Source organism: Amia ocellicauda, chromosome 23 (genome assembly GCF_036373705.1).
Source record: "Amia ocellicauda isolate fAmiCal2 chromosome 23, fAmiCal2.hap1, whole genome shotgun sequence".
Lineage (NCBI taxonomy): Eukaryota > Metazoa > Chordata > Actinopteri > Amiiformes > Amiidae > Amia > Amia ocellicauda.
Genome location: NC_089872.1, coordinates 10,621,598 through 10,633,374, shown reverse-complemented (window position 1 = coordinate 10,633,374; position 11,777 = coordinate 10,621,598). Strand labels below are relative to the sequence as shown.

Below are 11,777 nucleotides of genomic sequence, written 5' to 3'. Positions count from 1 at the left end.
CAGGAAACATGTCCATTCACGAGCTCTGACACACGCTAAAGGGCAAACGTCGAGCTCCAGTACAGAACAGGCCGGCTAAGAACATTTGCACCTCTCAATTCACAACTGAAACATCTCATACATTTAATGGATACAACTGCTTCCTTTAATAATACAATAAAACATGCTTTACATAAGAAAACAACCAGAGCTTTGTGGAAAAGGGCCATTCATCAATTAACAGACATTTGAGACCAATCTCATGTTATTTTACTGGTACTCAGGCTAATCCACTTAACTCACCAAGAAAATTGACATAAGACGTAATCATGTAAGAAACCCAAAGTGGACATGAACAGGCAATTTAATAAACCCCAAACAACAATTCTCTTCCCCATGGGGTTGGTACTTACTGCCAGACATCAGGTATAATCCGTTGGGATCGACAGCTAAGCTTGTAACCGCATCTAAATGGGCCACCATGGCGTGGATCAGTTTTCCTTAAAAGGAGCACAAATGAGAACATAAGATGAAATGGAAACAAGGAGCATGAAGAACAGAGTGTCTTATTCTCTGAGGAACCAGGACCCACTACTATAATTTCTCCGATTCATTTTATTTACTGACAAGTTCTATTAGGCTCTTATACCGAGAAGCCCGATTAGACCAGCATTTTCTATTTAACAGTTAGTTAACCACTGCTGTGGGAATCTAGCCCTGCCCCTTCAGAACCAGAAATTCATTGCAGAGTGGGTCTGTGGTCTCCACTGCCTGAACGCTATGGAGGAGCACAAGCAGCCCCGAACACGCCGGGCCGCTACCTGTGTTGTTGTCAAAGAACTTGATGCGTCTGTCCTCCAGCGCTGTGATGGTGATCGGGAGGGTCGGGTGACTTAACACTTTGTTGATCTGGCAAGCAGCACCTGTGTAAGAAAAATACACCGTTGTGACGATAAATGCCTACAAAGACAACGATGTGACCTTGATTGATTTTGCATTTGTCGCAAAATGTGGAGATCTGGGCACAAATGTCTACTGGCACAAGATGATCTTGCTCACAAACGCAGGGTATTGCTGTGGTGTTTCAAGGGTGCGCAAAAGATTTCTTGGGCCGTAAATTCAGCCCATTGTGTACAAGCATCACTGTTCACTTCCACGGCATGATGTGGCGTCATTCTTGTGGAATTTCTAATTGCGGATCTCCGCTTTACAGCAGTACATACCGGTCTCCCCTGTCGACTCCAGATTGAGGACCAACTGCCGTGTCTCCATGTTGAAGATCCCAGTCTGTCCGCTGCTGAAGGATGACACCATGTGTGCAGGCTCACTGCAGACCAGGTCCACAGACGAGGGGATGCCCAGCTCTGCAACACATAGGAAAAAGTGGAAATCCAATTTTTTAAAGCTGGTATCTGTTGCATGTTCATTCAGGATGACTTACAAAGCAAATAGTTTAAGAGAGGGTTTGTTTGTTTCTTGCCTTAAAGAAACCCTAAAATAAAGCAGGATTAAATCTTTAAACTATGGCGAACAAAAAGATACTATTGGGAACTGGGAAGGCAATTGGTGGGAGGGGCTGAGTTTTTATATAATCCAGGCCTATGTATGAAAAATAAATAATAGCGTATGGATCTTTTTTAGAATGCCATGACACCTTTACATCTTGACAAAAAATGTATTAGTTATCCATCGTGACCTCATCACCGACAACCTTTTTACAAAACATGAATAAGAGACGAGTGCTTGGCCGTTACCTCTGTTCTCATTGAAGACGGTGAGTGCGGGAGACGTGTCGGCGGCGTTCCACAACCGCACGGTGCCGTCGGCGGAGCAGGACAGCAGCCGCTGGTGAGCCGCGCTGTACACCAGACCCCACACAGAGTCCGTGTGTCCACACAGCGCCCCGCGCAGCACGGACGGCTCTGCCAGGGACAACAGCACAAGCCGGCGATCAATCTCAATCTTTAGATCTTTCTAAATCGTGTTGAATGGTGTTTCTTAGGTTGGGTTTGTTCATTTTCTGTTCGCTAACAAGTTGATTTGCATGGAAATGACTGTCCTACATCTCAACACAAATAACTGAACAACCTAAGTGCATTTGTAATAGGAGAAGAAAGAAAGAACGGGAGGGTAGTAACAACTCTGAGTGGATGTTTCTTCTTATAATTGTGCTGAACAACTATTTCCTCTTCCTGGCCCAGTCTTTTCTTAACACTTATTATTACACTTGGGATGAGTGCGTCCTCAGCAGGAACTTAACCGATGCATAATTTAGATCCCTTGGATCCTGTAAGCCTGTTTCGATAAAAGCACCTGCTAAGCAATTAATCACTATTATTATTATTATTATTATAGGTAATTAGACTACTTTCCTAACAGGCCTGGGACTTTAATTAAAAGGGAGCATCACCACAGTCACGGCTGTTTAGCACTTATTTAAATCATCTAACGTACAATTAATGGCAACTTTCATGATAAGTACTTGGGGAAACCTTACAGTCCCCACAGAGACTCAATATCAAATCTGTTTTTCTCCAGCAGAAGACGTAATGGTCAATGTGAGGGCTGCTGCGTACCGTACGAGTCGTAGGGGTCGATGTTGGGGTTTGGCGTATTCCAGCTCTGGATTGTCCCGTCAACGCCTCCACTGAAGCACTGATCCCCGTTGGCACTCATGACTACACAGAGCACCGAGCCCCTACAAACCAGGGAGGGAAACATGAAGACATGCACACATTCGACATTTCAGTAACAGACCACCACTCCGATGCTTATTTCTGGGGGAAACCCTGGTTGTGTATTTATCGCTCTGCACTGAGGTCTTTGCTTTGACCGGAATTTTAGAAATGTCCCCGTTGTCGTGGGAGGGAAAGAAAGCCCCATTTCTGCACCGACGGAGTTAAGTAATTAGATTTCTTTCCTTGTAACATTAATGCAATGTTATCAATTGTAGAAAAAACAAGATCTATTACATGGGCTTATCTGTAATAAGTGAATCCTTTTATTGACGCAGCAATCTGTATAAATGAGTGTGATTTGGAATTACTTACCTGTGAGCCCTGAATGTATAAATAGGTTCCACATCTAGGGAGGTACTCCTGCAGAGAAAGAGCAAGCCAATTCAAAGATGCACTTTAATCCAGCAGCGCCAATGCAGATACATGCACTAATGAGTCATACAATGAAGGATAAAAGTCCTACATAGATTAGACCAGTGTCTTCCACAATAATCACTTATACTTTTTTCTTAGTCAACGCTATTTTGATTCTGCATGATCATTCTCAAGGTTTGATTTCAGAAAACAACAAAGAACCCTTGCCTGAAAGCTAGACGCTTATAATCGTCTCCTTAAAGCAAACCTACTTTTTTGCAGGGGCCGTTTTCTGCAGGTTCCACATCTTGAGCGTGTGGTCCTCTGAGGCCGTGACCAAAACCGGCTCCACAGGGTGGAACGCAAGGCCCCGAATGCCATCAAAGTGGCTCCGCAGCGTGAACTTGGGGTTCCAGGTCTTCCTCAGGGCGTCTTTGTTATTGGTGATCTGAGAAGCGATGCAAACAATGCAAATCAGTGGCCGGGATTTTGTAACACAAGAAAAACAACAAAAAAGTTATGGAAATGAAATTATGTATTTTCCTTAATTTATTGGTATATATTTTTGAAATGCATAGATATAGATGGGAGAATCCTTAACTTAAGTCTGGTTTCCACACAAATGCACTTAATAGCAAAACGCAAGAACCCATCTGCACAATAAACAGCTTTGACAATGATTTACAGTTACAGGATATATTCATGCAGTGTTGTTCGAATGCCTAGTGTTGCATAATCTGTGCATAGAACACAGAGGTCACTTCAAGTCCTCATTATTTCAGGCAAGTAAATAACATGGCAGGGCAAAGCTGTGGTGAATAATATTATTTTAATATGGCATATTAAACTGCTTATGCAAAACTAACCAAGGGCAGGTCAGAACTGTATCTATAGAAAAAACAAGCAGCGCCACAGACATCTGCACAGTGTTTATGACCTGTTGTCCCAGACTGGCTACACTGACTTGTGGTTTATCTAAGGAGGGTACTGGAAACACAGAAACCAGTGTCTTCCCACATTGCTGGGGTCAGAGATGGAAGCTGCAGTGCTTTCTATCACAAACACAAGACCGGTCTCGTTGGCAACTTACATCGTACGTCAGGGAGTCGGCCTCGTTGGCCACTGTGAGGCCCGCCAGCTCTCCCAGGCCCAGCTCGCTCTCCATCGCCTCATCTGCGCCCATGATGAACGACTTCCCCGACGTGGGGGGGAACGTCATAGCCTCCACTAAAACACAACACAATACAAACCATTAACTATTACTATTACTATTAACTATTAACCATTAACTGAAACTAACTCTAGCACAGAAGGGTAGACTCATTCTGCCACGTTTTGCAGGAGACCCAGAGAGGGGATTTACCTTCTTCTGTGCGGTTGACTTCATGTTCATTGAGCCTGGGGATGCTAGGTCTTGCAGGGGGAGTGACGGAGGGCTGCATGGGGGGCAAGTCTTCCACATCCCTCAGATTCGCCAGCATGTCCTGCAGCTTTGAACGGTTAGGTCCTTCAAAGGCAAGAAGAGAAAAGAAAAAAGGTTCAGAACTACATGATGAGAAGGGATGAAGTAGAACTGTTCTTTTATTACATTGTTTTGTATATAAAAGGAAGGAAGGCATAAAACCCAGAAGGCACCAGAGTGAGAATAAACTAATTGGAAAGGAAAATAATAAAATGAATAAAAGCAACAGATCAAAAGGGGCGGGGGAGGTTGAGTTTCAGCACCATATGCATCAAGGGACCCAACTGCAAGTGACTGAAGGAGCCCAGGTTAAGGAATGAGAAGGGGCCACGGTGGGCAGGGGCACACAGCCAATGATTGCCAAGGGAAGTGTGCAAGCAGGACCAACGCAGAGGACTCCTGCAAGCCTGACAAACTGCCCCGCTTAGGACAGAGCAAGAAAGGGAGGAAAAATAAAATTAAAATGGAAAAGAAAGGCAGTTTTAAAGCATAAAAGAATAAGCATTAAGGCGTAGAGAGCATTGAAACAAATAAAATGGAAGCCAGTAAAGGGGGTGTGGAATAAATAGCTGCAAATGAAAGTCCTTGAAGGACAAATGAGAACAGAAAGGATTCAACTGGACACAGACAAGCTTTTGAAAGGCTTAGGAAGTCCAGAAAGAAAGGACAACTGAAGTGTGTGTGGCTGGTATATTTTGGGAGTAAAGTTTGGAGGCCTTATAAAACAAAGCAATTGTGGAATTGTGGAAAAGTGATTAGATTAATAAAAGGACAAAAGAAAACATCAGTTTCTATATATTTAAAGGCCTAAGTATGTAAAGGTGAGTTGTGTAAAATAGTGTCATGCCAGAAACCGCCTTAAAATAAAAGTTTAGTTCTTTCATGGAATGCACTTTCTGACGTTGAATGGAAGAAATGGTGTCTGTAAAGATAAATGGTATTTCAGAATGATTAGCAAGAGAGAAAAAGCAAATACAACTGAAAAACCCAAACAAACAGAAACCCACACAGAAAAAAGGACTGCCAGAATACTGCCTGGTGTCATGGCAAGTAGTTCCTGGCCTGGACCAAAAACAATAAAAAATAAAAACATACAGAGACGAGGAAGACAAAGGACCACACCAGTTACAGGAAAACATAGGACAGCAAAGAAACGCTAGAGGCAGAGAAGGGGTGAAAACAGCGAGAAACAGATGACCGATTGAAAAGTAAAAACAAAAAACAACAACGACAACACAAAACAGGTTGGTGTTGTCTGAGCTGTGGAGCGTGAGAGAGGTGCCAGTAGGGGCAGCAACAGAACAGATGGGAAGCAGGCAGTGAACGTGCGTCTTGACTCGGCCTGTCTGAGGAGAGGGAGGCGCCGCCGCCCTACGGGACTTACTCTTCACCCCCTTTTTCCCCTTGCGCTCCTTTTTGTACTGCTCCTTGAGTTTGGTTATCAAGCCCTGGTCCACATCCCAGGCTTCGGGCATGGGACACTGCTCTTCCTTCTCTAAACAGGGAGACAAATCAGAGGCATCCTGTTCAGTTCTCACGGTTCTGCTCGGCGGGTGCTGGACAGCTCCGAAAACGACTGCCGGTTCGGTTCTCGCCCGCTCGGGGGTTTGGTTTGAGCTCTGAGCAAGTCCTACAAGACTGAAAATTCTGTGGTGATGGTGCCGCACAACAAATTAATCACAGTGATTGGCTGGTTTCAAGGGCCAATCATAACAGACTTGCCAGGTTTGGTTTCTCTTTGTGAGTTAAGACCCAAGTCAGAGCTTGAGGCCAGACTAGGCTATGAGGACAGTGCTAACATATACAAGCAAGAAGAAAATCGGGTTTAATTCTCTTCAGACACCAACAGAAGGATGGAACAAAAGGTTATGTCGGAGGGAGCTGTACTGGTTAATGTAGAACAAGGGCACAGAAACAGACAACTGCAGGCAAACAAACAAAATCAAAATAACACAAAATACAAAAAAAACTGATTTCACAAAAGTACTGGAGCAGAGATCATCAAGTAATCAGTAACATAGTAGGCACAATTTCAGGACTTGAAGAATCTGAAAACAAATAGCTTGAAAGCATTTATTGAAAAGGCCAGCCATACTGACAAGTGATTATTTACACCATTCTTCTGTCTATGATCTTGTTTTTAGGTGGGAGTATTTTAGACTCAATATGCAATCCTGTAGTCAGAGTACTTTAGCTACACAGGGTTAAAGGAGTTCTCCCACAGACTGCTGCTGCTACATTAGCAAACAAGGGTCTCCTTTGTTCAGGAAGTCTATAGTCCTATGAAGTGCATTGGGCAGATAACTCGTCCTAAAGCAGACAACCTACTTCCACTTTAAATGCACTCAATGAAATCTGATCAAGCTTCAGCTTTCAGTTTTCAACAACAGACACTTTTTTGATGTGTGTGTGTTTGTGTGTGTGTGTGTGTGTGTGTGCTGGGAATTGAGAACTGAACCGTGGGCGGGTTGAATTTTTGATTTGATCAGTCTTAATAGGAAGCATTTTGCTTCTATTGTAATTAACAACAAGGGCATTCAGAATAAAGGGACGCTGGAAGCACACCTGCAAAAACAGTTACTCATGTCCTGTAGGCAATTCAACCACAGCATGTAGGATTTGTCTCCGTCAGCTCAGCCGGTGATTAATCTCCGATCGTACATAGCACAAGGGTCTAAGCAGAGTAGGACTGTTTTATAAATCTTAGTTAGGGCTTTTATTCCCCTCCGTTTAATATCATACATTGATATCAAGACTAATATGCCTAATACCAGACGGTTAATGGTTCATGTCAACAAGAGAAAAAATAAACAGGCTGACAGACACAAGGCCTCTTCTTTAAGTTCTTTAAATGAGTTATTTCTGCTGCTTTGATCCTTTCCAAGAAGGCACAATTAAGAAGCCAGTGGCCTGGATTTCTGGAACTGTTCATCTTTACCAGAGCAATTCGCTTGCATTTTAATTGTTTGCATTAGTAATGAAAGACTTACAAGAGACTTTGCAAATCACAACTGTCCGAAACAAACGGAATGAATATCCTAGTTTCAGCAGATCTAGAGAGTGCGGTGTGAGTGGCAGGGATCTGGACACCAACTGGCCACCACCGACCCCACGCTTGGCTGTCGCTTACCCAAGTCTGTGCCGTCGCCCGCACTCCTGGACTCCGGAGAACCGTCCACCTCTTCAGAGCTGGCTAGGAAGTCGAAGCCCTTCAGCGCCTCTTCGGTGTCCGGGTCGTCGCTGATGTCTGAGGAAGACGACGGGGAGGCGGACACCTTCTTCCTCACAATCTGCAGAGCCAACGACAAGGGGGGGCAGTTCAGATACTCCTGGTGCTCGGTTGACCCTTTCTGCATTGACACCCTTGCATTTATCTGCAACGTGGGAAACGCATCCGTTCCCACAGCAAGTGTTATGTCTGACTCATACAAACTGTGCGGTGTGTCTCTGGGTAAATACAACAAACAGGATGCATCTAAATGGCAGAAAATATTATTTGACTAGGAATTGGGGAACAGTGAAAGGGAAATGATTTCAAAATAAGAACTCAAAGATAGTGAATCTCAGGGCCTCATTCGTCTCTATGCGGAGAGCGATATGGAGTCTGTGAGATTCTTGACGGAGGGCCCTGTGCCCTGTGATAACGAACTTCTAAGCATCCCCTTTAGTAGCTAGTGCCTTTTACAGCTCAGATAAATTGACTTAACAAGCTCATTCTTTGTTGGTTTCCTGAACTTCATGTTTGGTAGAGTTTTCTAATAAACCATACTACCTTGGCTGACATAAGGATTTCTGGGGAACAACCATTGTTATTGGAATGTCCAACAATTCTTGCCCAGGTGTGTACTCACTGTCGCGGAGTCGATAATGGTCTTGTCTTTCCCTTCGCTGTCTTCGTCGTCATCCTCGTCACTGAACTCCGCAGCAGCGCTCTCTATGAATTTAAAGGCCTCCAGCACAGAAGCCGAGTCTGTCAAATCGGGTTTCCTAATCAGAGAAGAGGGCGACAGTCAGAAGAGAGAAATGGAAGACTTCAGAGAAAAGATGCACAACTAGGAATGTAGAAAAAGATGTAGAAATATGTAGCAATGATATATTGCATTGATCATTGGGAGTTACAAAATTGTCAGGAATAGTTATAAAACAGCGATGACAGAGAGACTTTCAAAATAGGGATACAGAACAAAAACTTTCATTATATAACAGGAACATTTTCTGCTACCCCAAGCGTTTTTGGTTAAAATGCTCCGTTATTCATGGGAGAACACAAACTCAATGCAGTATACGCTATGCACTCTCTCTGCAGTTTAGGGGGAATTTGCAAAGGGAAAGGGACTCTTTCCCTGCCTTTTTCACAACAGAAGACTGCTGCCAGGAGGCACAGAAGAAAATTCAATCAGCATGAAGAACAAGAAAACTGTCAAACAGTCAACTAATGCAAACTGAGCAATTAAAACATTCTTAGACATTAGCGGCAGCCTATTAAACCATTATCCATTAGCATATTCGACAAACAGTACATTAGGCAACTGTTGTTAATGTCTTAATGAAGGTTTCAAAACCAATTTGTGTTAAGCGATTCACAGACAATCTGTCATGAAAGTCAGAGAAAACTTGGCAAAAATTGAACTGTTTATGTTACTGTTGTTTTACTGCCACCACTAAAAATATACATAGAGGTGTCTGTTGGTAGAAACTACCATTCATAAATTCATAGATCTTTTGTGGTCCAGAGATTCCTCTCTCAAACATGGGCTAAATGGAAGTTTGAAGTTAGACACTGACACATTGTCCACTGCCACAAAGTCAGCAAATATTGACTCTTTTGATACTGTTGTTATTAAAGAAAGTTTAGAAGTTGTTTTTCTTCGCAGGGCTGTGGCCCATGTGCAGTGTGTATGTTGGCCGGTACTGGCCCACACACCCAATCATGATGGAGCCCTTCAGGGAGGGCTCGGTACCGTTCACCATGGGTTCTGGGTTCTTGTCGGCAGGTCTCTCCCCAGCGTCCCCAGCCAGACCCAGCAGAGCTTTCACCCGCTGAGACTTCACATCCAGGATGGTGTCTGTGTAGCCCACCTCTTGCAGATACCTAGAAGATAGGAAGAGACACAAAGCCTTTTAGGAAACTCTGGTGAACGGCAGAGACTGAAGGTTAATGCCCCCCTGAAGCTGGGAAATCAGATTGATGTGTCTTTCATAACGTGAAAGAACTTATATATTATTATTATACAAACTGTTAAACTGTTATTTTACAGTTTAATAGAAAGGCTCTTGAGTTATCAGCAGACAGGACAAAGCTGTATTGTACAATGGTAGCAGGTGTTGTCAGAGACGCAGGATTGGTAAGAGGGAAGGCAACACATTCTCACTAAGAGATCGAATCTACAACAAGTGCGTTCAATGCTCTGTGACATTCTGCCTAATTGGAAAATTCTAGACAAATGTACAATAGTAATGTATCAAATACTTCTCCTTCTGAGCAGAAAATCTGTATTCTGAAGCTCAATAATGGAATAAATTCTGAAGCAAAAGAAATGTACCTGAAACTTCTCAGTAGACACCTAACGGAGTATGTAATTATAAAAAAAGTTCGACTTCCGAGGCCATTCAATACTTTAAAATAGTTTATATTTCTACCTTTAACGACATTCAAATAATTTCTTAGCAAACAAGACTGTGGCAAAAAAAAAAAAAAACAAAAAAAAAACCAACAACTTACATTGCATATTCACAAAATCACTTCCATTTGCTGATGACAACACTTTCCATCTTTCTGGTCAAGATATAAGCACGAAAAGATGCCTAATCTTTAATTTGAAATAGTTTCTTCTTGGTGATTGATTACAATTGCGAACCTACCCTTCATTTCTATGTCATCTCTGTAAAACACGCTATACCAATCCAAGCCCCCTACGACCTAAAAAGGAGAAATCCAGAAACAGAAAACTTAATTTGCCTGCAGGGCAGTGCAGAATCAGGGAATGAGAAAATGATTCACAATTTTGAATGGTTATAATAAGAAGACTGCAATCCTAAACCCTACCAATCTCTGCCGAAGCATGAAAACACAACAATAGATGGAAAAACACCATGGCTCAGAAAGTGTCTCTTCTGTTTCATGACTGCGAGAGAAGCAGCTCAATTCAACTGCCAGTTGTCAATCTTCCCACATATTAGTGACAGAAAGATTAAATTAAGTCCTAATGAAACAAAAAAAGTCATAATAGAGTCCATGAATAAGCATTCTGTCAAAGGTTCATAGGCCAGGAAGAGGTTAGTCTTCACAAATATCATTCAGGAGATCCTAAAATTCTGTACTCACGGCTTTGCATTTGTGGGAGGGAAAGGAGAAACAAGCAAACCAAATTATAAAACAATACCTGACTGTTGTCACTGTCTTGATTCAGATTGTAAAACAGCTAGCTTTTTAGATTAAATTAAGATATTACATACCAAAAAAGTCAACAATTGCGAACCTCTGTGTAATTCCAAAAGCTTTGGTCGCAGGGTGTTGCAGCCAGTGTGGTTCTGGGCAAGCACCCTCGATAAAATATCATCTTGTACCAGCTTGAAAAAAAGACAAAAAAAAAAGAAAAAAAAGCAGAGGAGCCGTCTCCCACTGTACCAGCCTCTACCGTCACTGCGGGCCTGAATGCTCTCACACAAGCCTCCATTCATTACCTCCACTGTCTCCAACACTGCATTGCTTTCTACTGGCACTGTCGCCTTTTACAGAAAATAGTTTTTGTTTCTTTTTAAATAACATTACATTCAAGTTATCAATATCATACTGTACTGTAAACAAAAACAATATATCTAATCATGATCAGCAGCTTTTATCAAACTTTGTAATGTATATATATATTTTTTTAAACAATCCAAGTCTCCAAATACATTGTAAAAAGTGACAACGGGGCAATCTATGATATGAACAATTACTGGCAACAGTAGGTAACACACATTTGAATGCACCATGTGCTGTACACAAAGTACCAGCCAAAATAAAGTCTTATAAACGAGAGATTACCTACATTTGTGTGGGTTACATTTGTAGGGCTCAGTTTCACCACTTGTGTTCACACTGGCACTCTCAAAGTGACTGGATCTGAGCCAGCTGTGCCAGAAGCTGCCACACATGTCAAATGTCAGGATGCCGTGTCTCAAGTTATATCACTGCCTGTTGCGCATGAGAGAAAATGTGACTGATGCGCCACTGCTCTCAGATCACTCCCGGCGACGCG

The 11,777-nt window shown here is 42.6% G+C and overlaps 1 protein-coding gene across 2 annotated transcripts in view; it reads right to left on the bottom strand.

The window, feature by feature from the left end:
• Positions 1–11,777, bottom strand: part of strn (striatin, calmodulin binding protein) — a 62,695-nt gene that overhangs the window by 5,766 nt on the left and 45,152 nt on the right. The window contains exons 5-17 of one of the 2 annotated variants that reach the window (XM_066697287.1): positions 9,458–9,625; positions 8,385–8,520; positions 7,664–7,823; positions 5,918–6,028; positions 4,435–4,578; positions 4,162–4,298; positions 3,344–3,519; positions 3,030–3,077; positions 2,556–2,677; positions 1,734–1,901; positions 1,203–1,343; positions 801–902; positions 393–479 (exon numbers count right to left, since the gene is read on the bottom strand). In XM_066697287.1, coding sequence (XP_066553384.1) covers positions 393–479; positions 801–902; positions 1,203–1,343; positions 1,734–1,901; positions 2,556–2,677; positions 3,030–3,077; positions 3,344–3,519; positions 4,162–4,298; positions 4,435–4,578; positions 5,918–6,028; positions 7,664–7,823; positions 8,385–8,520; positions 9,458–9,625 — 1,700 coding nt within the window. The remainder of the gene's footprint in view (positions 1–392; positions 480–800; positions 903–1,202; positions 1,344–1,733; positions 1,902–2,555; positions 2,678–3,029; positions 3,078–3,343; positions 3,520–4,161; positions 4,299–4,434; positions 4,579–5,917; positions 6,029–7,663; positions 7,824–8,384; positions 8,521–9,457; positions 9,626–11,777) is intronic. The other variant, XM_066697288.1, reaches the window with a different exon arrangement.